At 36.4% G+C, this 24,999-nt stretch overlaps 5 protein-coding genes across 13 annotated transcripts; all 5 read right to left on the bottom strand.

The window, feature by feature from the left end:
• Window positions 1-1,081: 1,081 nt before the first annotated feature.
• Window positions 1,082-5,778, bottom strand: LOC17893021 (phytochrome B). Its single transcript, XM_006296795.2, has 4 exons — window positions 3,425-5,778; window positions 2,526-3,333; window positions 2,150-2,440; window positions 1,082-1,753 (listed from the first exon to the last, which is right to left on the bottom strand). The coding sequence occupies exons 1-4, from the start codon at window positions 5,556-5,558 to the stop codon at window positions 1,498-1,500; spliced, it is 3,489 nt and encodes a 1,162-aa protein (XP_006296857.1). The 5' UTR covers window positions 5,559-5,778; the 3' UTR covers window positions 1,082-1,497.
• Window positions 5,779-10,351: 4,573 nt separating this feature from the next.
• LOC17892898 (signal recognition particle receptor subunit beta) lies at window positions 10,352-12,333 on the bottom strand. Of its 3 annotated transcripts, none has more exons than XM_006299699.2 (7): window positions 12,244-12,333; window positions 11,795-11,957; window positions 11,520-11,602; window positions 11,294-11,380; window positions 11,055-11,203; window positions 10,843-10,974; window positions 10,352-10,762 (listed from the first exon to the last, which is right to left on the bottom strand). In XM_006299699.2, the coding sequence occupies exons 2-7, from the start codon at window positions 11,931-11,933 to the stop codon at window positions 10,573-10,575; spliced, it is 780 nt and encodes a 259-aa protein (XP_006299761.2). In that variant the 5' UTR covers window positions 11,934-11,957; window positions 12,244-12,333; the 3' UTR covers window positions 10,352-10,572. The 3 variants fall into 3 exon arrangements, with proteins under 3 accessions (XP_006299761.2, XP_023641566.1, XP_023641565.1); XM_023785798.1 differs by having other exon boundaries at window positions 11,795-11,961; window positions 12,244-12,323; XM_023785797.1 differs by having other exon boundaries at window positions 11,795-12,001; window positions 12,244-12,320.
• A 272-nt stretch (window positions 12,334-12,605) lies between these two features.
• On the bottom strand, window positions 12,606-17,538 carry LOC17893208 (protein CHROMATIN REMODELING 8). Of its 4 annotated transcripts, none has more exons than XM_023785794.1 (8): window positions 17,475-17,538; window positions 17,071-17,214; window positions 16,477-16,983; window positions 15,937-16,339; window positions 14,799-15,666; window positions 14,101-14,710; window positions 13,573-14,010; window positions 12,606-13,477 (listed from the first exon to the last, which is right to left on the bottom strand). In XM_023785794.1, exons 2-8 carry the CDS (start codon window positions 17,158-17,160, stop codon window positions 12,845-12,847), a joined length of 3,549 nt encoding a protein of 1,182 aa, XP_023641562.1. In that variant the 5' UTR covers window positions 17,161-17,214; window positions 17,475-17,538; the 3' UTR covers window positions 12,606-12,844. The 4 variants fall into 4 exon arrangements, with proteins under 4 accessions (XP_023641562.1, XP_023641563.1, XP_006299332.1 ...); XM_023785795.1 differs by lacking the exon at window positions 17,475-17,538 and adding an exon at window positions 17,402-17,466; XM_006299270.2 differs by lacking the exon at window positions 17,475-17,538 and having other exon boundaries at window positions 17,071-17,419.
• Window positions 17,539-18,505: 967 nt separating this feature from the next.
• On the bottom strand, window positions 18,506-21,644 carry LOC17893177 (calmodulin-binding protein 60 C). 4 transcript variants are annotated; one of them, XM_023785966.1, is made up of 9 exons: window positions 21,628-21,644; window positions 21,257-21,392; window positions 21,019-21,094; window positions 20,880-20,938; window positions 20,308-20,801; window positions 20,039-20,199; window positions 19,760-19,957; window positions 19,494-19,671; window positions 18,506-19,407 (listed from the first exon to the last, which is right to left on the bottom strand). In XM_023785966.1, exons 2-9 carry the CDS (start codon window positions 21,364-21,366, stop codon window positions 18,809-18,811), a joined length of 1,875 nt encoding a protein of 624 aa, XP_023641734.1. In that variant the 5' UTR covers window positions 21,367-21,392; window positions 21,628-21,644; the 3' UTR covers window positions 18,506-18,808. The 4 variants fall into 4 exon arrangements, with proteins under 4 accessions (XP_023641734.1, XP_006297211.1, XP_023641732.1 ...); XM_006297149.2 differs by having other exon boundaries at window positions 21,505-21,640; XM_023785964.1 differs by having other exon boundaries at window positions 21,257-21,418; window positions 21,524-21,637.
• A 1,598-nt stretch (window positions 21,645-23,242) lies between these two features.
• On the bottom strand, window positions 23,243-24,976 carry LOC17891205 (small nuclear ribonucleoprotein E). The gene is made up of 6 exons (XM_006298828.2): window positions 24,820-24,976; window positions 24,690-24,716; window positions 24,524-24,586; window positions 23,825-23,903; window positions 23,686-23,731; window positions 23,243-23,578 (listed from the first exon to the last, which is right to left on the bottom strand). Exons 1-6 carry the CDS (start codon window positions 24,859-24,861, stop codon window positions 23,569-23,571), a joined length of 267 nt encoding a protein of 88 aa, XP_006298890.1. The 5' UTR covers window positions 24,862-24,976; the 3' UTR covers window positions 23,243-23,568.
• Window positions 24,977-24,999: the final 23 nt, after the last annotated feature.

Here is a 24,999-nt window from a genome sequence, read left to right as displayed (position 1 = left end):
TATATAGTGCGATAATGTGTTACATCTTAGCCTTAGCCACCCCAACTTAAACATTTTCTGTTTTTATATATCGTTCGTGGGATTTGAATGAATACAACTTTTTGGACGGTACCATTTTCATCATCAACTATTTATTATTAGAAGAGTTGCAAAATGGTTGCTAACAAAATAACCATTTCAATAAAATAGATGAATATTAACAATAAAGTGTTTAATCATAGGTTTGATTGGCATGTTAGTTGAATAATTTAACGGCGTAAAGAGTTATCATTTTTTTTTCCGTAGAGGTGCAAGTTGGGTTATCCATTTTTAAATAGATGTAAACTTTTCGTTAAATATCATTATAAAATACTAAATACCAAATTTAGTAGATTAATTAATCTTTTTCATAATAGAACAAGTTCATTTACCATCAATGATTCTTAGAGTAAATTGAATATTATATTATTTTAAATTTTCTTAAGCTTATAACACTTTGGTTTAACAACTAAGATCATTTATATTATATATTTTGTTTTAAATAATATTCTCTTATTTGTTTTTAAAAATGTCCATAAGTTATTTGACTAGTTGCTAATTAATCAGATTTTCGTAGTATTTTTTTTTTAACTCTTGATTTATTATTTATTGCAAATTATGAGAATTGTTACAATGACGATTCTACTACCGACAGTTCTATCCGACCCTATTAGATTCACCACAGATTATACCTTTTGACGACATCTCCTTCTCTATGCATAAAATCACGGCGAACGGCTCTAATTGTGTATTGTTATAGATCTCTTGTAAGTTTGTCTCCTTAATCTGTAAATTAATAAATCGCATTACCTAGGCGTCGAACCCCAGACCTCTCGGTGTAGAAGCTTTAATTTTCATAGTATTTTGTAGTCATTTTGTTAGGAAGTATTTAAAATCCACATCAGCTTAACGTATCAAAAATCTCTCCATCTCTCAAGTGCTAAAAAAGAGAGATGGAGAATGGTGTTACATGCAAAATCCCAACTCTTATCATTTTCACCAATTTATTCCCCTATTATTTGACTTTATGTAAAATGTATTTTTTTTTTTTGGGAATATAATATTCTGTGAAAAAATCATATATTCATCTGTCCGAATAAATATTCTTTAGAAGCTTGGAACTGAAGTAAACAAGTAAACAAGTAAACAATTAAAGGATTTATGATTGGTCATCTCATCTATCAATATGCTCTCTTCTTTTCTCATTCTTTTGCCTCTCTCTCTCTCTCTCTCTCTCTCTCTCTCTCTCGAAGTTATCAATTTACACAACACAGACAAAAGAAGTCTTGCATTTCTCTCTGTAACTACTGTTATGTTTTCTTTCCCCCGGCGAGCTGAGCTGAACGCAAACCATCTCCTTCTTCTCTACTAATCTCACCGGAAACTAAAACTTTCTATCCCTCCTCCGACGTCGTTAGACACACAAACACACACATACACATACAATGATACAAACTCTCATACCAACTGAAAATGTGACTAATATGGCATCATTAACATCATGTCGCCGCTACCACTAGCGGTTGACAGTGGGCGTTTTCGGGGACCAGGGAGTTCGAGTATGATGAGGAAGTAGGAGCGTTCTGATTCTCTGATGTATTGAACCTCACCGTTCATTAGCTTTAGAATCTTTCGACAGACACTTAGACCTAAACCTTCAGGGCTTGTCCACCTGCTGCTATGGAACATGTCTCGGACCAGCTCTGGAGGCAGACCTTCACCTGGACACGCCATTCTGAAAACAACAAATAAAGACATAACAAAGAAACCAACAACATGAAACCCAAGTTTTACACTTTTGACCTGGTTTTCATATATTTGAAAACATTATATTCTGTGTCTGCTAATCCTAGGCCTATGGTTCTGTCTAGAAGTTCCCCAGTAGACTTAACCAAACCAAAAATGCCACCTAAATAACCTATCTATATCTGAATAAACAACAACCAAAACACTGTTAAGTTTTATAAAATGAAACCTCAATTTCTCAAAATGCCTAAATCAGATTCATAATTAACCAAACCAAATTCATATTCTTCATGTAGCAAAAAAAAAATTGGAACCAAAAAAACGGATTGCACAATTATGGTTAAGAATATGAGGAGGAGACAACATCGGGAACAATGAAATGTACCTGAATTCTGTGCGGATAGCGGTGAATCCATCAGCCATTTGCTTTGAAACCTGGCTTAAATGGATCTCCACCCACTCTTGAGATGGTGCATACCGGATTATACTCAGCAGAAACTCAGCCAGGAGTTGTTGAATCCTTATCTGGTCTCCATAAACAGCTATTGATTTGATCTCTTCGGGAATGTCACGTATCAGCTGAAGACCTCTGTCCCTTAATAAGAACATTGCTTGGCTTACAATCGCGTTTATGACACTTCCGAGGAAAAACTCCGCTCTCTTAAGCTCAAACGAACTGATATGGAAAAGCAAAATTCGGGTTTGGTCACATTTTGTGAAGTAAACAAAACTAGTTTCCAGATAATTCTAACTAAGCTCACCCGTCTTCAATGCTTTCAAGATCCATGTCACCGACAATCCTTGAGATCTGTTTCTCACAAGAAACACTTGTTTCAAGGAACTGCTTCTGATCCTCGTTCAAGTCTGTGGCCTCCAACAGCGAGTTTGCAAAACGCATACCGCTCAAAGGATTCTTTATCACCTGACAAATATAAGCTAACTCTTTCGCCTTCGCGAAACACTCTGTGTCCTGCCTCCGTTGGACTGCCAAAGCTTGCTGTAGCTCAGGACTTGGGATCTGCAAGAAACAGAAAGCCCCAATAACCTTTCCCTCGAGGCTAACCCGTTTGTTTGCAGTCAATAGTGCCTGAACAAACTTCCCATCCCGGTCAAAAAATGGGAAAGGGAACTTATCCGTCTCTTGGCCACCAATCGCATTATGCAATACAATCATGAATTTTGTTAAAGCATCAGGACCCTTTAGCTTGCAACAGCTCCCAAACACTTCCCCAACAAGCATTTTCCCAACCACTTCACTCCGAGACCAGCCTGTAAGCTTTTCCATCGCCGTGTTCCATTCCAGGCAGCACGTGTTCTCATCAGCAGCAAAAATTGGTGGTATTAACGGGTTTGGGCTATGGACAATAGCCTTGTAATCTCCTTGTATATTGATGAACTTATCCATTACGATTTTCTGACCAGTAACGTCTTGTCCAACAAAACAGACGCCTACAATGTTGTTCAAGTAGTCCTTGCTGGAACACGCATTCACAACGACAAAAACTGCTTTGCCTTGAAGTTCCGGGGTGAAAGTTTTCAGCTTAACCTCCACATTCTTGTCCTCGTCCCCTGCATTGATTGCCAAATGCGACAAAATAATCAGATACCCGTGAATTGTATATACACCGCAGATACAACATAGTTGGAGAACTAAATATACCTCTCAAAGCACGAGAAAGAAGCTTATTGACAGTTTCTTCATTCTCTTTGTATATTAGATCAGAAACCAGAGATTTCCCCATGGCTTCTTCAACTGAGAGACCTGTCAATTCTGCAATCTTGGCGTTCCATCCATTGATGCAGCCTCCGGCATCAACAGCGAATATAGGAACAGTTGCGGTCTCAATGAGCCTAACCATCTCTCTTGCAACTGCACCTAGCTCATCAATCCCTTGCTCTCCTGCCATATCCCTATATGGCTGAACCACACCATCCCCAGTTTTAGAGTTCATAGCTGCCTCAGATTCTTTAAAAGAGTCTCTCAAAATAAGCTGGAGCGAGTGAATCGCGTCCATTTCCGCAGTTTCCCATGGCTGACTACGGCTCTTAACAACTTCAAGAAAAGCCTTAAAGGATGAACGAGGATGCATTCGTTGCCCATCATCTTTGTCCTCCGGATGATGCTTAGCTCCTCCCCATTTAATTTCTTTCGCAGTGTGAGATCGAAACCAAAAAAGAAAGTCTCTTTTTGTGATATATGCAACTGCCATACCGCACACAGCATCCCCTAACGCAGCTGCACCAGGATACCCCGCATCGCCTAAACTATCAGTGCTTAATCCGGTTGAATCTGCGTGATTCGCTAGCAACCACTCCACAACATATTTTATCTGAACTTCACTAGGAGCAACACCCAACGGGTAATACTTGCCGTGGTAAAGAAATGCCGCACCGTCACATTTCACTAAGTCCATGATACTAGGACTCTGTGTAACAATTCCAGCAGGCGAGTCACGCAGAAGCATATCGCATAACAGTGTCTGCGTTCTTAAAACGCGTTTCTCTGACATCTGCAAAGCTAGCTGCAATTCCATGTTCAACTGTAAACCGAAAGCCTGCATCAGAAACTCACAAGCATACCTTAGCGGAAACGGTATGCAGCGAGAAGAAGTGTGATGGCAAACCACTAAACCCCAAAGCCTCATGGAGCTTCTCCCACTAGCTACATTGCTCCCATCTTCTTCATTTCCATTTATTATAACCGCCATAGCTAAAGACGCAATAGACCCCATGTTAGCCATATACTGAGAATGACAACCATGAGGAGCCCTAAGAGTAGAACCAACCAAGCACATAGACTGAGTCAGCCTATCGTCCTGAACAACAAGAACCGGCGTGGCATGGCAATCTACAATCATCCGGACACGGTTCTGCTTAAACAAGAAGCGTGACGCTTGAGGAATATCAGTAGCTGGATAATGCAGTCCAATGTAAGGCTCTAAATCGTCTCGCTTACTCTCAGCCACAACTTCCCCATGCTCATCTTCATGAAACTTATAGACCATAACACGATCATAACCAGTCAAGTCCCTCACACTTTCCACAACAGTGTCGCATAAAAGCTTAATATCTCCGCCGGGAAGAGCCTGTAACTGCGAAATCGCACGAACGGCGAGTTTCTGCGACTGTACAGCACCAGCAATGGAAAGCGCTGGATCTTCAGTTCTAGCTGGCTCTAAATCAATAACAACACCAACATCGATCCTATGAAGAATGGCGTAAAACGGTTTACCAGTATACTTGGAATGGATCCAAACAGGATTCAACAAGGTAATCTCTCGAGCCACGAAAGCACGCTCGAGTAGAATCGAGCTGGAGGAAGTGAAGAGAGACCGCACATCAGTCCCCATGGCTAGAATCTCAGGTTTCTCAAGACTAGGAACAGACTGAGGCATAAGCCCTAACATTTCCCTAGCGTTTTGGCTGTAACCGATGATTCCGAAGCTCGATTCATCGACGGCGATCATGCATCCGAAAGGCTGAATGTAACCTCCCCGCTGGATTCGGGAGAGATAAGCAGTGATCTGTTGCTCAGGTACAGAGGAACCGTACGTCGTCGTTTTGAGCGACTGGGAGTAGTCGAACGATTTGCCTGATTCGCCGGACTGTTCGAAAACGGCGTGGAGTCTGGCGTCGACGGTGTACTGTTGAATCGCTTTGCTCACTGATTCTTGTGGTCTGAGAGATTTTGTTCCCGAAGATTGAGCTTGTTCTCCTCTCCGGTTGTTAGTAGTACGACTCGACGACGCTGCTCCTTCGCCGACGCGGCCGCCGCCGCTTCCACCGGAAGCCATGCGGGAGATAATGAAATGGGAATTAAGAAGAAGAAATATCGGAATTGAGGGATTTAAAGTGAATCATTGAGAGAATCTATTCTCTCTGTTTTGCTGAGAATTGAAACCGAGAGAGAAGAGAGAGAGAGAGAGAGAGAGAGATGAAAATAAAAATAAAATAAAAATAAAGAAAAAATCTCTTTGAGAAAATTTTGGGTGAGGTTTCGAGGGAAGAAGAAGGAGTTGGAGAAATTGGGATCAGAGAGATAACTCAGAAAACACAAAAACAATATATTAATTCCGAAAAGGTTGAATTTTGGGTTTACCTTTACTGATAGTACACAGTAATGGTCCAAGTGATGGATAAATATAAGTGCGGTAAAAGAAAATGGTGAAAATGATGGGAAGATATATAACAAAAAATAAATATAAATAATAATGGTTTGAAAAACAGTTTCAGTATAATATAATGGTTTATAAAACTATTAAAATTCTATTGGTACTAGTCTCTTATAAATTCTCTCGAGAGTATAAATTTTTTTAATAATAAATTCTTATAATTGGCAAATTTATTAAAATAGGTTATCTTGTTTTACTGCGGTATGAAGAAACGGTAAAAAAAGTTACCAAAATTTTTATATTTTAGCCGAATGTGTGTCGTCAAATTAATAAAATCATATGTGTCTCTGTTTTTTTTTCCTAAAGGGAATTTAGAAAATTAGCTCTAAAAAATGGTTGCTAATATATTTAAGTTTTGGGAAAAAAGTTTTTGCCAATTTAATAAAATTTAATAGCAACTAATAAGAGCTTTTTTTTTTGTTTGGTGTGTGGTTATTTTGTCGTGTAATGAATGTGTGAGGGGGAGAAGTGAAATGGGCCAGAGATCACGTGGGCTAAAGCTTTATTCTCTCTAGTGGCCGCACGTGGTTGCTGGGCCAGTGCCGCGTGGGAGCCCCTGGACTTGTCGAATCTCTTTTTTTTTTCTTTTCTCAATCGCATCATATCATACATCATCTCTCTCTCTATTCGTACTATTTTTGGTTTTGTGGTCAACAAGTCCTTGTCCACCACTCCAACCTCATTTTACATTTTCAAATTTGTAAATATTTCATTTATGATGAAATTTGTTAGGTTTACAATCCAAAATTATATCAGAAAATCTTTAAATAAACATGAAATAAGATGGTATACTAAACTAAGTTTTTGGTCTATTTGCTCAACCAAACAATTAAACTATAGGAACAAGATGATTCGATTTCGTTTTTATTATTTTCCCGAATATATTGTAGAGAAAACGATTTATTTCTCTACAATAACTATGACATCGTACTAGATAGAACTAGAACTTTGCTCTCATCCCAGATGTTTCGCCAATTATGTTCCTCGACCTGTATTTCTCATAATTCATAGTTGTCATCTATTTCACCACAAATCTTAGTTCTGTTAATTGACAGATTAAATCGAATAGAAAACCGATCATACCAAATACGAAACTAAAATTTATTGTGAAAAGGGAATGACAATTATTCCTTGTATAACACTTTGTTAAGATACATAGTTAGCTCTAAAAGCTTTTGGCAGGTTGCCTGCCGTCAAAGATGAAAACTCCACATAATGTGGAATCCATGAGCTTTGCCTGAAGCAGAACCTCACACGTCAAATTTAAGCAAATGATATGCCTATTGTTATCATACGTACTTTTCATAATTTTATGAGCTAGCTAGTAGATAGAATCACATCTCAAATATATAGTATATATCGTTCCAAAATTTTTGGTATAATCAACAAAAATATCATATTAGCTATTTTGCTTAACATCCAAGTTCATATAATTATACAGTTGCAAACTTACTTAGAAATTATTTTCACGGAATCATAAAATAAAATAAAACTTTTTCAATATTGTAGCGTATGTGTATACTATATTTTGAAATAACATTATAAAAACACTAAACAATTTTTTCATATATATTGAGGCACCTAATTGGTATAATGCTCGACTTTCTGTGGTCTAATATATAAGATGTTTTAATTTTTTTTATTTGTTATATTTTTAAATTAATTTATATGAATGCTTTTTATTAATTTGATAATTTATGATTATTCAAATTATGTAATATTTTCTTCTGTTGATTATTTTCATAAATAGTTAAACAATTAATATTTGTTAATCTTTGTGTTTTTAACTAAAAACTTTTATATAATAGGACTGAAAGTACTCGTCCATCATTAGTTTGTATCCATGCATAATGCATTTGCATTACGTACGTGGGCCTGACTGGTTTAAACGCAGCGGTTGCGGTTGCGGTTGCAGGAGTTTGCGGAAGCGGGTGGTTGCGGTTTTAAGCGTTATTAAGCGTTTTAAACGACTGGTTTAGCTTTTAAAAATGAGTGCATTTGCGGGAGTTTTATGACTGGTTAACCAGCGGCTGCAATGGCGGTTACATCAAAAATTACAAAATTAAATATAAATATAATTATTAAAATGTATAAATATACCAATATTATATTATTATGATAAAATATATTGAAAAACTGAATATGATTAATAACTAAAAACCATAAATAAATTACTGAATAATTATTTAAAACAAATATTTTTTTAGTAAAATATTTTTTATGTAACAGTATAAACATTTTAAATATGATTAAAAATTACGTACCATAAATTATTACTAAATATATGTACTAAATAATTACTGAAATGTTAAATAAATAAATTTTATAAGATTTGATAATATTAGAAAATTAAATTTAGAGAATAGTTATAATTTGAGAATTAATGTGAATATATATAAGATTTGATAATATATATTTTATTTTGCAGAATTTCCTTTTTCAGTTTCTTTCCTTTTTTAAATCAATCGCAATCGCCCGCAACCGCAAACGCTTGCGGGAAGGAGCTTTTGAAATCTAGCGATTTCGAGTGATCCTAAGCGGTGTGGAGCGTTTTGTATGATTGGTTTCAATCGCTAACAACCGCAAACGCCCGCTACCAACCGCTAGGCTATTGAATAAGTCACAGAACTGCTTATTATTGACATATTAATGATTTGAGAAAATTAAACTTGTTTCAACTCAATTAGTTATAGGTACTCACTAAAGAGTCTTCAATAACTCTAGTATATTTTGCTATATACATAATTTAATCTTCTTCTTTTTTTTTTTTGTTAAAGGGTTTATACATAATTAATCTGGTAGCTAGTAACTTCAAATTGAGAAGATGTGTCAAAAACGACAAAAACTAAAAAAGTGATTTTAATTTGGATTGTTCGGTGATAGTATACCCCTTTTTTTTAACATACAATTATTTGTGATTCGAAAAAGAACATAAAATATATTAAAATAATATGTTAAAGAGAGAAAAAATAGTATCTAGAATTTAAAAAAAAACATATAATAAATAAGTACAAATGGCCGGCGGAGGAAAATTCGTTTGCATGAGAAAATTATTTTGGACCTCTCACATTTTTTCATGTTTAGTCCACACACACTGCTTTTGTCCTTTTTCTTTTTAGTTGAATTACTATTTTTTCCACTTCTTGTTAATTTCTTTTGTTTTCAAGCTATTTAATCATAATAATAATATATGATATTAAATAACCGACCATTTTCTTATAATTAATTTTGAATACTATTACGTAAAACATTCGAGTATGAAGACAAACTGGTTACTAGTGAAAAACAGTAGAGAAAAGAAAAAACTATTCGTTGACAATAGAAAGTTGTTTTAATTAATAAATAATAAAAGAGAGCTTTTAATATGTATTATAGTGATAGTGATAGAGACATATCTACGTTTTGGTCTTTTATTTCTGACGAGACATATGATTGTAATGTCTTATACGAATTTAATCATGCAACGTGACCGCTGAGCTAATTGTGTAGTACCCACTCTCTCTCGATACAAATACCAAAAATCACTAATTTTCTTAATCTTGGCTGCTAATTTCTTATTAACTTTTGCATTTAGATTTTACATCCCATAAAGTGACTATCTTGATGGAGGAGGAGGACAAAACTATTAAGCAAACTGTTTTGAGTACTTTTTTAATACAGTAAATTGTTTTGTTTGTTGTGAAGCATCTTTTAGTGTTCAATGGAGACCTTTACTTAGCTTACTTACTTATCACTTACCAGTTTTGTCTGGATTAGCTGCACGTCACGTGTTTGATATCTACAAATAACAAAATCCATCCTTCTCTGCCAAAAACCACTCACTAGTAGAGTAGTAGTAGTACTGCTCCAAGAAGAAGACGAGCTAGCCACCAAGGATACAAATTACAATATGAGTAGTAGTCTTGAATTGTTGATATAATAAAACAGTTTCCAATATTAGCGAGTCTTCTTCTTCATGTATTTTTGAGTAGTGTCTTCGTCGTTAATTAATAGGCCTTTTTAACTAAAAAAAGAGTTGTTACTTCAAGACATGTACTTAAGGAGACGTGATTTAAAGACAGTGAACATTCATATAGCATGGGTTAACATTGAGAGTTGGGAAATCAAAACCAAGAAAACTATATAAATGTTCCGAGCTATGTGCAAATCAACCAGAGCACAGCTTAATCTATTATTGTCTTAATCTTGGATTTTTCCTTACTTGAAACTCCAATCTCATACACAAAGCAATGAAAAGGATGGTACTTCAACGGTCATTTATATATTCATCTGTCTAATAGTCTCAAGAAGTTCACGATTTGTAATAATACTTGCTAGTTGCTACTGATAGTCCAAAGTTATAACATTTTATATACAATCTAAATCTAAATGCAATAATAGATTACCGACTAAATCATGTATTTTGCGAATTGCAGTTTTCTATTCAGTAATTTTGTTACTACTAAAAATATTTGAGATACAAGAGAAGAAACCTTAAGGTTGGTTGCTTTGCTTGGATGAAACACACTATTAAACACTTTTGCAACATCTAAAAGTCCTCCAACTAATATCATCTTAATGCTCACTCAACTTATGAATTCATGTACAAAAAAAATTAAAAAGACTTTTTGTATTCTCTGAGATAATCACACATTTCTCATGGCTTAACGTGTTCTCTGATGAACCCTTGTACCTGATCTATTTCTCCTGTTAGTCCAGACGCCTCAGCGACCGTGACTTTGTTTTGGCAATGCGAAAAAGAAAACACTTCTCCTTCAATCCCGAGAGTAAAGTCATTTGTTACATCAGCTGTTGATATTGCGCTCCTTGAAGCCCTAAGTTTCTCTCTGTGAAACACACACACACACACTCGCATTAACAAAAGGATAATCAACGAGAGTTAGAAACGTTTAAGAATCAATCTCACATTTCTTTCTCCATCTGCTTGCGGATGAACTCTTTGGTGTGTGCTGTTACTTTATCTGTCTTGTTACAGCAAAGCAGAACCGGGACCTTATTCTTAACAACACTAGCATTTGTCAGAATGTCGTAAAGATACCTGAAAAAATACAAACCAAATGTGTAGGTGGTCTATCTATAAGATTCACTAATGCCTAAACAGATATGGTAATTAATTACTCTGAAGCTGCGCGGATATTTGGGAGGAACTCCAATGCATCTACTACAAATACAACAGCGGCTGCTCGAGGCAAGTATTCTTCTAGCTTAGATCTAAGCCGAGAGTGTCCAGGAACATCAACAAGATGAACAGGCTTTACTTTTCCTTTCTATCAAACACATAGGCAAATTATACAAGTCCCTTAAAACACTTTTACATTCTTGAACAAAACCCCCCAAAAGTGAAGATCTTTCTTTACCTTAGTGTTTTCATTGTGAAGCACAAAGGTGCCTTCGTTCGGTTCCATTGATGTTACCGCACCCTGATGCGAAGATCCATCTCGTAGCTGTCACAATATATTAACTCGTAAACCAAACCATCTTATAATGACACAACAACATTGTTCCTTTCGGCTGCTTTTCTTGACAGCTAGAATACATTTGTAGAAAAGTCGAAAGCATTCTTCGAAAACACTAGATACTCACTTGATAGAAGAGCATTGTTTTGCCACTTCCACTTAGCCCAGAGAGGAGTACAGTATTGGACTTTGTACGCCTAAAGAAACGAACTGCAGCAATCAACAAAAGTGACAACGTTAACAACCAAAACAGAGGACATACAATCCAAAAGAATAAAAAAAAAATGGGATAAAAATTCGAAACCAAGAATGAATATAGTCAAAAATCTAAACTTTCCACCATTGTAATATCCAAATCTGACAACCAATCTCATACCAAGTAAGAAGAAGTGTACAACTTACTAGCAAAGAGCCAAATGGTAGCTAATAAGAGAACAGCAATAGCAGCATAAAGCTGAGGCTGTGGTATTTTTTGAACAAATTCAATTCCTTGTTTAGACCACTGCTCTGCCACAATCTTCATATCTTCCAAATTGTCCATTTTATATATTTTTTTAAACTTGCTCTGCCTCCAAAATTAAGATCGGACAAAACACTATCAGTTGCAGTCTTGCAGATCATCAAACAAAAAACAAAAAAAAACACATTTTATCAATATCAGTTTCTTTTAACGAACAGATCTTGAGTAAATTTCCAAGTTTTCTAGAATTCTCCATGATATATTGGCAAAAAAAAACAAAAGTGAAATTGTTCACCGATCAACAAGGTAACAAATAAGCAGGATCATAAAAAACGAATGCGAATACAAAAAAACAAAAAAGAAGAAATTTTTGACGAAGATCAAAACTCACCGATGCGAAGCAAAGGCAGCAGCGACGGTGATAGAGGAGGAGACGGCCACGGCGATATATTTGTTCTCGTTATCTGGGAAGAAGAAGATCACAAGTGTGAGAGAAGTGAGAGATAGGGTTTCTTGTATATCTTGATAGCAAATAAGGGTATTTTAGTCAGACACTCACATATACTGTATATGAGTCCATGCTTCTCTGAGTCAACGGCATAGAATTTGAGTCCGGTTATCTTAAACCAAATCAAAGTAATTAAACCAATCTCGCTTGGTTCATAATTGTAATCTAAACCAAGAAAACCTCATCTTTAGTCTTTTTTACACATAAGTTTGTTGTTGTAATGCTGCTTTAGTAGACTTTAGTGGTGTTTGCCTTTCGAGTTATTGGTCAATAATGATTTTCATAATTGTGCTCACTCTACTAAGCTTTTCCTTCTTTAAAGTACAATTTGAAGTGTAAGTGACTTTGTTGGTTAAAAAAATTGGGAGAAAGCTAAGAGCTTGGTTATAAAGAATAAGAGAATACTTGGCAAATATGTGTGGAGTCAATCTCGCCTTTTTCCATCTTCAGACTCGATCAGTAGAGACAACCAAAACCTCTGTTTTTAGTCTTTATACTCTGATTTGAGGACCCAAAACGATCTATTTTGATCCTTCTCAAGCGTGGCAATCTCTCTCAAGAGATTCTTAAACAACGGCCTGTCATCATAAGAAACGCTATCCCTGAAGTGGTTGACAATGCTGGTCGTGTCCGCACTTCCACCTTTTTGCTGTACAAAGCTGCATATCTGTCTGATCAGTACCTCGGGCTGCAACGAACCTACTCTGCTGCTTGAACCCGAAGAAGACGGCAATGACGACTGTAGCTGCTCATTGCCAACGCCAATGGCTTGTTCTCTGCTCCCGCGGATTCTGTTGAGGAGCTCTGCAGAAGATGGTGCTTTTCCTGAAGATAGACCTGCACTGATTCCATTCTTGATCACTGATGGTTTGTCTCCAGTCTGGGTTAACCGGGAATTGACAGTTGATCCAAATCTCCTCCGTACAGATGATGGTGCACCTGCACAACCAGATCTACCCGTCCATGTGGGCACTGAGATGCTTTCCCGGCTACGCAACATTCGTGATTGGCGCAATGCTTCTGCAGCTCTTCGTGCCACTTGAGATGCTTGGTGTTCAAGTCTCATCTTCTCTTCCTCGTCGTTTGCATTTATAATGGCGTCGTGATTCACAGCACTCTGTGTTAACAATCGTAGGAGAGTGCAGCGAATTGGAAATTTTGGAAAAGTAAGTCAGAGAAGAAGCTTCAATGAGCAAAAATTAACGTACTTACATGTATTCCATGTGCGTCAAAGAGACTCTTTAAGATATTTGTCTCTTCATCCACGGCTTCACCAGTTTTATTAGTCGTATCCTCATCTGCTTGCTCTGAGGATCCCTCTGCAGTATTGTGCAGAGCAAGTTGTGTGGTAGATTCAGTTTTCTTATCTGATTGAACTCCTACGATGTTTATCTCTTCAGCCAGCTGACTGAAGATGTTAGAGGTTTCCGTGGAGGCGTTGCTATCGCCATCATCTTTCAGGATGAAAAGATCTTTCATATCCCGAGCTTTGAAGAATCTTCTCTGTTGCGGATTCTTCAAGATCTTATTGGTGAGAAAATGTTTATAAATCTGTCTATGATATACCTTCTCCTCAATTGTGCCTCGTGTGATCAATCTGTAAACGGTAACATCCTTCTTCTGCCCAATACGCCATGCACGTTCCCTAGCCTGACCAAAAAGGCGGAAAATTGACTGTTATTTAAGGCCATGACAGGTTTTTCGAACACTGAATCTGTGACATTTGAAAGCAAAACTTACCTGCATATCATTTGAGGGGTTCCAATCCGGGTCAAAGATGATGACCCTGTTTGCGCCAGTCAAATTTGTTCCCAAACCACCCACCTTCGTCGTCAAAACGAAAACAAATACATCATCTGAATTATTAAACTCATCAATTAAAGCCATTCTCTGTTTCACTGGTGTAAGACCATCCATCCTCCTATAACTATACTCATTTGCAACCAAGAAGCTCTCGAGGATGTCCAGCATTTGCTGAGTCTGTGAAAACAGAAGTACGCGGTGTCCTTGCTGTTTCCAAACCTTAAGCACTTCTGCAACAACCTTCATCTTCCCACTGCGTTCTGGGTTCCCATAATCTGGGTTCTGGTAAGAATGTTCTCTCTCAAGTAGATCAGGGTGGTTGCATATCTTACGCATCACATCAATACCATAAAGTGAATTCTTGTTGCCATCCAAAATCTGTTCTACTTCGGAGCTTGCAAGGAACGCCCTATAGGTAGATCGCTGCTCTATAGTGAGGCTGCAAAAGAGAACGTGTTCAGTCTTTTTTGTAAGATGAGCGTTCACATCAGCCTTCATGCGGCGGAGGAGGTAAGGCATGATCATATCACGAAGAACAACAGCACACCTGTGAAAGCAAATTGTCAAGATTGTTAGAACACAAACTGTGACGAAATAACTAAACGATTCAAAAGAAAGACCAGGTAATTAATTACCTATAGGCAGTCGACACTTGTAAGGGAGAAGCATTGGCATAGCCACCCACTGTTATGGGAACAGAAAACTCTGCTTCAAACACGGGCAGGACACCCAGTTTTCCAGGGAAAACAAAATCGAACAAGGACCAGAGTTCTGTTAGTTTATTCTGGATTGGTGCCCCAGTCATAATAATTCGGTGGACAGTCTGTAACTGTTTGCACACCAAAGTAATATCAGAATTTGGGTTCCGGATCCGATGGCCTTCGTCCAATACTGCATAACCCCATTCAATATTGAGCAGCTTCTCACCTTGCAGCCTCAATTGCTCATATGTAGTGATGAGGAGCCCCGACTCAGAATTTAGAACCCGGTTTATCAAAGAATCCCATTTCTTGGTATTCTTGGACTTTTGCTCATGATCACTATCGACTGAACACTCACTGTCGTCATCGCTTTCAGAGGCCTTGCCTTGTCGTTTGCCATTCCCTGAATCTTGTGCTGAGTCATGGAGTAATTCCACGTGAAAATCTGGATACCATTTCTGTGCTTCTCTTCTCCACTGACGCAATAGTGTAACAGGGCATATGATAATACTCGGTTTGTACATCTTACTGAAATGCAAGGATCCGAGAAAAGATAAGACCTGCACAGTTTTACCAAGACCCATCTCGTCCCCGATGATGCCACCAGCCCTTTGGCAATGAAGTTCCCAAAGCCATTGCACCCCTACTCTTTGGTACTCAAAAAGTTTGCGAAATATGAATTCGGGAATGTTTAATCCACCTTCAAGCTGTACAGGAGATGTTTCGTTGTCATCTGCATCATCTAAATCATCTAGCTCTTCTTCCTCACCACTGGAAGTGGCCAAGATTCTCCTTCCATCTTCTGAAACATTGCAACGTAAACAACATCAAAACTTGTAACTTGACATAAACGTGAGAAAAAATGGCATTGGCTTAACATTGGTAAAAACTGTTGAGATTTATCACTTTAAAGCATTGCATTGATAACGTGTAATATCTAAACATGGAAGATCTAATATCATGGCCTTAACTTGTCAAAAAGCATTCGATCCAATTAATAGCCATTAAATTCAATCAAAGGTCCCAAACAGCAACCTGAAAATACGTAAAATTTCAAGAGCATCAGTCATACCACTTTCTTGAAGACTAGAGTCTTCACGAGAGATTCGCTTACTCCATTTCCTTTCAGGCAGAGGCCTCTTCTTTTTGCTCTTCTTCCCAGCTTTACTTTTATTTACTTCATTATCCGAAGAATCATGAGTCTTGTAAAGCTTTCTTAGCCTTTTAAAAGGAGCAGGGTTTGGTTCAAGCTTTGGCAAGTCTTCTGCATCAAGTAGCTTGGTTGTAGGGCGAGCCTTTGCAGCCAGCGAAATTGATTGGACAACTCTATCAATACTTACGGAGTCCTCATTTCCGTGGTCTCCTTCAGGCAGGTTGCGCGAGTTTGACGGTCCAGGCTGTTGAAGTCTGCGTTCGAAACCGTCGAGCTTGTGAAAAGGAGTTAATATTCCTTTTCTCACCAATTCATCTCTTTCCTAGACAAGAATACATTTGAAATTAGTCACTGTCTTTCATATATGCATTTTCCATACCCAATACCCACATTTAGAGTGCATAATCTCACAGTGATTCGGTAAATTATATAAACCTATAAAAGACAGCTGGAACATACCGTTTCAACAAAACCTGCTGAAGCAGCATCGAAAACAGCATCAAAATCTGTGTCCTCACGAAATGAGACTACTTTCACCTTCTTCCCTTCTCTTCTGCTTGGTTTACGAATCTCTTTCAATTTCCTCTTGTGACTAGGCCTCTTCTCCTTCACCAGTTCTCGCAGTAGCTTATCGCGATCAGCACTAGTAGACGCACTCTGACCATGTAGAGCAGTGAGTTCCTTTTCTAGTTGAATTTTTCTCTTCTCAAGACTTCTTAGACGGTCTGTGGCAAGTGCATGCTGTAGCACAGAGCTACTATGCAACCCCTGAACATCTGATTCATCATCTTTCTGTAAACCATCTTCAGCTGCAATCTCATCCACATGCCCAACAGTTGAAGCAACAGCATCTATTTCAAACTTTACAGCTCTCAATTTATTCAAAAGCTCGCTCTGGCTGGATGGAAGCTGAACAGACTGCTCCTCTACACTCCCACCTTCATCGTGATCTGGTTTCTTCGTCGCCTTACCAAAAGAGTATATGCTAATACTTCAGACATGAATGACTCTAAACCCTTCCATAAGAAAGAAAACGAAGAAGCAAAATATTACCTCATCGAGTATGGTCTGTTCTAAATCTTCAGGGTTGGCTGAAGTAACACCTAAGCTACTCAACAAAAGCTGATGCTCGTCTTCCTCCATTGAATCAAGTCGCCAGAATTTTCAAAATCTTCCCAAGTTCAGGTTCCACTGCCTCTAAAACATAGCAATCACCAGAAATTAATCTCTTTCAATCATTACATCGAACACATGGTACGCAATCTATAGATGATGGGTAATGACTTCTAATTTCCCCCAAAATTCCCAAAAATAAATTAGCGAAATTATGTTCGATTTCTATAAGTCCAACATTGTTTTCTCTTAGCTTGATTGACGAACAAACCTTAAGATTAAAATCAAAAAACGAAACATCAAAACCAGTACGAAGTTTTAGGTCGGAAATTTGAGGAACTCACTAATCGGCGATAGGCGAAACTGTTTGTTTCCGTCAAAAAAAGTTGAAAGAATTGATGTGAAGATTAATTGAGAAACACATATGTATTTTTTTTTATTCTTATATAGGTTTCTTTTGTGTATGTATGTATTTTATTTTGTAGATACAATAATGATTTTTTTTCTATTTTTATCAGTTTTTTTTTTTTTTAACTCTTGATTTATTATTTATTGCAAATTATGAGAATTGTTACAAAAACGATTCTACTACCGATAAGTTTATCTCCGTCGAACCCCAGACCTCTTGGTGTAGAAATTTTAAACAACCCTTCGTCAACCACTAGACTAAGGGAGCTTCCACATTTTTATCAGTTTAATTGTAGTTTAATTGTATTTTTTTCTATTTGTACAATGTTGTAAAATTGTGTAGATGTATATGAATTATTCGAGAAAATAGTTTTGAAAAATCTCAAAATGGCGATGAAGGATACAAAATAAATACTATTCTGAGCAAATGGTTTTTCAAATTAGAAAAATTTAAATTAAAAAATCATGTTGCTGTTTTTTTTGGCGATAAAAAAATTTACAATAATAAAATTTTATTTTGTGAGATTGATTGGTGCGACTTAAATTTTTTATCGCAAAAAAAATGATACGATGTTTTAATTGCGATTAATTATAGTAATTAGTTGTGTCATTGTGAAAGTAATAACATTTAAAGAATTTAAAATTGCAGTCGAAGCCGTTTGTGATTATAATACGAACATGTCCAATCTATTTTATCAGTTTGATATATTTTTTTGGTGAAAATTTTATCAGTTTGATCAGTGTGGATATGAATTATTCAAGAAAAATGTTTTTTTTTTTAATGTTGAAAACGGTAATGAAGGGATTAAAAAAATACTATTTTGGTTAAATGTTTTTTTAAAATTACAAAAATTGTTTCTGTTTATTGGAAAGAAAATAAACATTATTTTTATTTTCTTTTGTGTTGGATACTTGGATGATTTTGTTTAAAATATTTAATTTCAGTAATACATAGTTCGAAGATGAATTCCTCCAAAAATAAAAATATATTTCTAAATAAAAGTATCAAACATACCCAAAGGAAGGAACACAACAGAGAAAATTATGCAATACAGAGAATTACATCAGGTTTGTTTTAGTTCTTGAAAGCTTTGGTCACGTAGAGAGAGATTACAAGCACAAACAAGAAGACAAGAATATACAAAATGAAGCTCCACAAGAAGAAGAATCCAAAACAAAAGACTTCTTTTTCTGGGAAACTGTTAAAAAAAACCATCATCAGAAATCAGAATGAAACCCTCAGATTCATGTTTCTTCCTTCTTATGGAACCTACTCCTCGTCGTCATCATCAAGTTGAACAATCTGTGCCCGTCTCTGCGCGGCTTTCCTTCTGATGAAGAATCCCCATCTCATCGCTGCTTTGATCTTTAACCATCCCACAACAGCTTTTCCCGAGTTTGAACGGTCCTCTTCGTAATCAGCCATGGATGTCTGACCAAAGGAGTGGAACCCAAACCCATCTTCTCCCATGTTCATTGGAGTTTGCTGGTCACCACCATTCATACTAAAGAGTCTCAACAGTTGCTGCATGTCATCGTTCTCTAGCATTTCATTACTTCTAGCCCTAATTTCTTCCTCTGATAAGAACCCATCAACTCCTCTGTTGCATGTATTTGACCAATCATTGTAAGAGTTAATCTCAGGAGGAGGCTGAACCAGTTGTTGTTGGTTTTGGGATCCTGTTGCCGGACCAAGCGCCAATCTCACACCACCGTTGCTATTAATCATGCTTTGTGATTCATGAGTGTTGTTAATTAGCTGGTCTTGTGGTGCATATGAAGAGTTTCCAAATTGCATGTATGTAGTAGTATCAGCTAGCTGGGACTGACCCGGGAAACTTGATGCCGGACTCTGGTTGTATACAGATGCTGAAAACCCCCAATGCATGACTGTTAAATTCGGTTCACACCAAAAGAGAAATAAGATTTGATAGTTGTGGCAACTGAACCTTTACCTTCAACAGTTACGTCTGAATAAGATGTAGATGGTTGGCTTGGAACTGAAACTGGCATAGAGTAATCAGTAGCATCTGTTTTGCCAACTTGATCGAAGTTCATAAGTGACTTGCTGTCATACTCAATAACTTGATCCCAGTTTTCATAGGCTTTCCTCACCAGTCCATCGACGTAACCCTGCATTACATATAACCTTTTACTATTTTCCGAGTATACGATAAAGTAAACATGAATCTATAAGAAGCAGAAGACCCAACAAACATACCTTTTGATTGTCAGAAAGAGAATCAGCAGAATAATACTGCTTCCCTGATATAAGACCACTAAACTCGTATATATTGTTAAAAACAACACCAACTGAGTCCTCAGGATAGTAGACATAAAGCATTTCACTCAAAACACATGTCTTGGAATGCTCTGCAAGTGTCTCCCACATCCTGTTTGACATGCCACTTCCAAGAATCTGAAAAATCAGAATAAGAGTCATCATGATGACCATTTCAACATCTTGTTAAGATACTAGATAGTGGAATCGTGCACTCACAGTCCTTAGTTTCTGAGAGTCTTTGACCATAAGACGTAGGAATTCTTTAACATTATAGATTCCTGCTTTATTGAGTTTCTTATGGAAAGCCCCATCCTTTCCAATCTTTTCCAACCTCCAAACCTCATCATCCAAAGCAGGTGGATAATGTTTCTTGTACACTGTAGAAAAGAGCCATTAGGCAAAAGTAAAGCAAAGATTCAGATACAACAGTGACCACTTCAATATCATAGGATAGAAATCGGGAAAAAAGAAAAGCAAGAACTTACACTCTCCACGATGGTCCTTAACGGTAAAAGCTTCTGTCTTTGCCTCCCGTACACGCATCCCCTCACAGTAACCAGAAGAGACCTTTAGACCTAGCCTGAATTTTCTGCATCTTATCCAACTCGAGTTGTCTGTAAAGATAAGTTCCCCTAGTGTTCCCACCCCTTCTTTCAAGGTAACCTGTACGTCACCGGTCAAGAGAGGCCTCTTTCCTTGACGCTCTTTCACCAAATGGCCCTCAAATTCTTCTCCACTCCAACCTTCATCATCTTCAGTGTTGAAATCACCGTCAAGCACAACAACATCGAGCTTTGCAGAAGCTTCAGGTCCTACTGTCAATACATGTCCAGTTGTCATATCCAACAGCACAACATGGATTGCAGCACCTTGCTCCCCTTCTATCTTCCCTCCAGTAAACAAAGGAACAGACAATCTAGACCTGAATTGCAGCTGCAAATTCCTTCCACCGATACCTTCAATTCGCTTAGGAGACGACCTGTGAACACAATCATTAGAAAAAGCACAACTACTCCAACCATTAACTTGATCTCTTCCCAGAACTGTCATATGTTACCTTTCACTAAGTCTCGCAGGGCCTAGTTTCGCCAATGCCCGCTCCACCTCTTCGCTTACCTGTTTAACAATGCTCACAAGACAAATCAGTAAGCCACAGAAACACCAAAAGACATGTAACCAAGCCTTATTAAGCTTACCACTCGGCGAAGAATCGGTTCTAAAGACGAACAAAGCCTCTGTAAACTATCCATCTTCAAGGCTTCCACAATTACACTGCAATTACATACATAACTTTCTCAATTCCATCCACAGACAATCAATATACCCAAAAACTTCCTTTTTCATTCATACAACTACAAATCCCCAACCCTTACAATCAATTGCAGATTTAACAGAGGCAAAAATCTTCTAAAAACAAACAGAAACACAAATTACCTTGCAAGAGCTGGCCTTTTACGCTCAGGCTGCTGCTGCTGATTATCATCTTCTTCCAATTTTCTCTTCTCTCTCATACTATTAGTCCTCTCCATATACCTCGTCTGCATTTTTTCCCGCTACCAGAAGCTCCGATCTGTAAAGATCGATTCAAGTGAAACACTTCACCAACCCAGATTAAAAAAGGAAACAAAAATCACAAATCCAGCTCTCAAACTCAAAAAAAAAAAAAAAAATCAAAACTTTACCACAACAATTCAAACCCACCAAGCAAGATTTATGATTGTCTACTTAAGCTTCTTCAAAAACACAAACCAAAAGAGAAACTTTGAAAATTCGATTCGAAGAAGGAGAGAGAGAAAAAAAAATACCTCAAAAACGATGTTTTGGATAGAAGAAGAAAGAGAGAGATAAAAATTAAAAGGACGCGGATCAAAATTAATTTACTTGAAGCACTTGTCGAGTTTTGTGATTAGTCGAGTACTTTGACTTGTTTTAGTAAATTTAAAGACAATTATCCCCTACGGACAAGACTACAGTTAGCTTAAATTGCCGTCACTTTTCTGCTCTTTTATTGGACGTCAGTCTCGGGCCGGCGGCTAGTGTATGTATTTTTAGCACATGCTATATTCTAAAGTTGATAAATACTTTATAGTTTTTATATTTGTCATTTCATTTTTAAAAAATTATAATAGTACAACAACACACATCATTTCACCAATAGCAATATTAGAGATAAGATTCAACATGGGTTATAATATAAGATTACATGAATATAAAAAACCTAATTGCATGAGAAAGTTAAAGTTCATGTTCATTTTTGTATATAGATTACATGAATATAAAAAACCTAATTGCATGAGAAAGTTAAAGTTCATGTACATTTTTGTATCTTTTTAATTCTCTATTTTAAAGTTTTTAATAGATTATTCTGATTGGGCTATGAAAATAACTAGAATTTACCCCGTGGTACACCACGGGTCCATTATTTAATATATTTCTTTGGTTGATCATTTTCGTAGTTGATATATATAATTTAGTTTGTATATGTTTATTTTATTTAATTTAATATAATTTTATAAATTTGTATTATAAGTAAATTCATAGATATATGTGCTAAACCCGCGGTACATCGCGAGACAATTTTGTTGTAAATAAAAAATTATATTTTAACTTAACTTGTAAAAGATTTTAAATATAGACAACCCGCAGAAAAATATAATCATATTTATGTAAACTAAAACCCGTTCAATCATAATATGTCCAATATTATTATATTTTAAATATTTGTAGAGTTAAAATATTAGTAATACTTTTAATTTTTGTAGAGTTTAAATATTTTTCATTATTTTAATATTCTATAAAAATTAAATAAAATATCAGAATTTTCAGCTTTTTAAAGTTTTAATATTTATCACATTTTAAACTTGTTAGAAAATTAAGCTAATAAAAGTTTTAATTTGGATACTTGAGAAATCAAAGTTCATGCTCATTTGTAGTTGTAAACAAATTAATCTTATTTATAAAGGTTTTGAACTATTATCTAAAATTGTCTATCTTATGTAGACGTTGTACATATATTTTTTTCTTTATTGATTGAGTTAACTACGTCCGTTTTCAAAAATTTAAATGAATATAAAAAACCTAATTGCATGAGAAAGTTAAAGTTCATGTTCATTTTTGTATATAGATTACATGAATATAAAAAACCTAATTGCATGAGAAAGTTAAAGTTCATGTACATTTTTGTATCTTTTTAATTCTCTATTTTAAAGTTTTTAATAGATTATTCTGATTGGGCTATGAAAATAATAAACTTCAATCTACTTGAGCCTGAGAATGGTCATACTCGGTCGGTTCACCAAACAAACATAAGTGGTACAATTATTTTAGTCAAAATCAAATGGTTTTAATTTTTTAAATGTTTAAGCAAATCTTAGCTAAATTTCATCAGAAAAAAAATAAATTGAAAATGTGCAACAAAGATTAGTCAAATGTAATTTGATGAATTATGAAGCAATTCCATTTTCATCTATTACAGATACTCTAAAACATAAGTATTATGCCGATAAGTAAAGAAAACTCCACATTACAGTAAACCAAAAGGGAGAAAAGGTCTCTTTTTGAAGTTTGAACCAATCCACTAGCTTCGCAATGGTGCCACTACATTGTAATATAATACGACATTGAGGAAGGCATTGTCAAATATCAATTAAACTGAGGAAGAACTCAACATATATTTAACATAAGCTTGAAGGTCATCGCAAAGCTCGAGATCTACGAATCCAGGGTAGAGTTTGTTTAGACAGACATCACTTTCCCCTGTTATCACAGAAACGATTGTGTTTCAGTCTCTTGTTATCTGACAAATCAAGTTGCTACATCACAAGGAGAAAGGATAGAGTAGAGATTGTGTTACTACTACTTACGTGTTCATCATCAGAGTTATGTTGTCTCCTTTGAGTAAAATCCTTCCTGAAAATAGGTATTAAGATAGAGTTATCAACTAAACAAAACCAAGAAATGTAACAATACTTGTTGTAAAATAGTGAGTCCAGGATAACTCACCAAGTGGTTTCCTGGTGTTCTTCTTGATGCTTACTTCTTCAGCTTCATCCAACACCAGATTCATGTATTCGTCAAAACCCTGCAAACACAGAGTAATTGAAACAAAGAATCAATAATACACCCAAAATTCAAGTTTAAAACCTACAAGAGTGACACAACAAATATCCAGTTTCTCCTAGTTGACACAGAATCAACCTTACAATGCTTCAATCATAACCCAGGAATAATAACGAAACAAGGAACAACCAAAGTCAAGTAGGCTACTCCACAAATCTATAACTTCTACAATTTAGAATGGAACTAGCCTAAGAAAAGCTTGAATCTTAACAAGGAACAACCAAATTCAAGTCAGCAACTCCAAGTTTAAAAGCCAATGAGAATAACACAACATACATCTCAAGTTCTCTGAACAAAACATGGCGTGTACCATCCCTAAGAATCAAACTAGTTTCTCTCTTCTATACACAGGCCTATCAGTGCTTTGTGCAGTAGTAACCGTGACAACTATCAATGTCAACAAATCCGTTTTCGATTCTACGGCTGAACTAAACAAGTCCACTTACCCCAATCTATTGACTCTTTCCTAAAGACTAGATTCAAGAGATAGTCACAATGCTCATTATCCACTCTTTTCGGAGGTTACAAACCCCAAAGTCAGGAATCTAATCAACAAATTCATAGCAATATATGATGACTTACAGTGATTCTTCCTTCAATCCTCAAATCTTTCTGCTCAAAAAGCCAAATCTGGATCCTAGCTTTCTGCATCACAAATACAAAAGATCAGAGCACGAATCAGAGAAAATAAATAACCTAATCCACGCAACGAATACAAAACCAAATCAGAAGAAATTGGCGAGCTTACACTTTGGAGAAACCTAAAAATCAAGTTCTGGAGCCGTCGCGAAGCCACCGGAAAACAAAAGGCACAATTAGGTTTCAGTAAACGAAAAGATAAAAGATTACAAAAAGAAATCGAAGAAGAAGAAACGTACGATAGGTTGTGTCATGATTCTTTGAACTTTGGTGCTCGCCATGGCTGCCGAAGTTGGAAATCTCTCTGAAGCTTTCGGGAAAAAAAAGTTCTCTGAGAGACGAAATCTAAAACCCTAAAAGAAAAAGAACCAAGACTTCACTGCGTTTGTCTCTCTCTCTCGAGTTCTATTTTTAACATC

Source organism: Capsella rubella, unplaced genomic scaffold, assembly GCF_000375325.1.
Source record: "Capsella rubella cultivar Monte Gargano unplaced genomic scaffold, Caprub1_0 scaffold_3, whole genome shotgun sequence".
NCBI lineage: Eukaryota > Viridiplantae > Streptophyta > Magnoliopsida > Brassicales > Brassicaceae > Capsella > Capsella rubella.
This window is presented reverse-complemented; position numbering and strand designations above follow the sequence as displayed.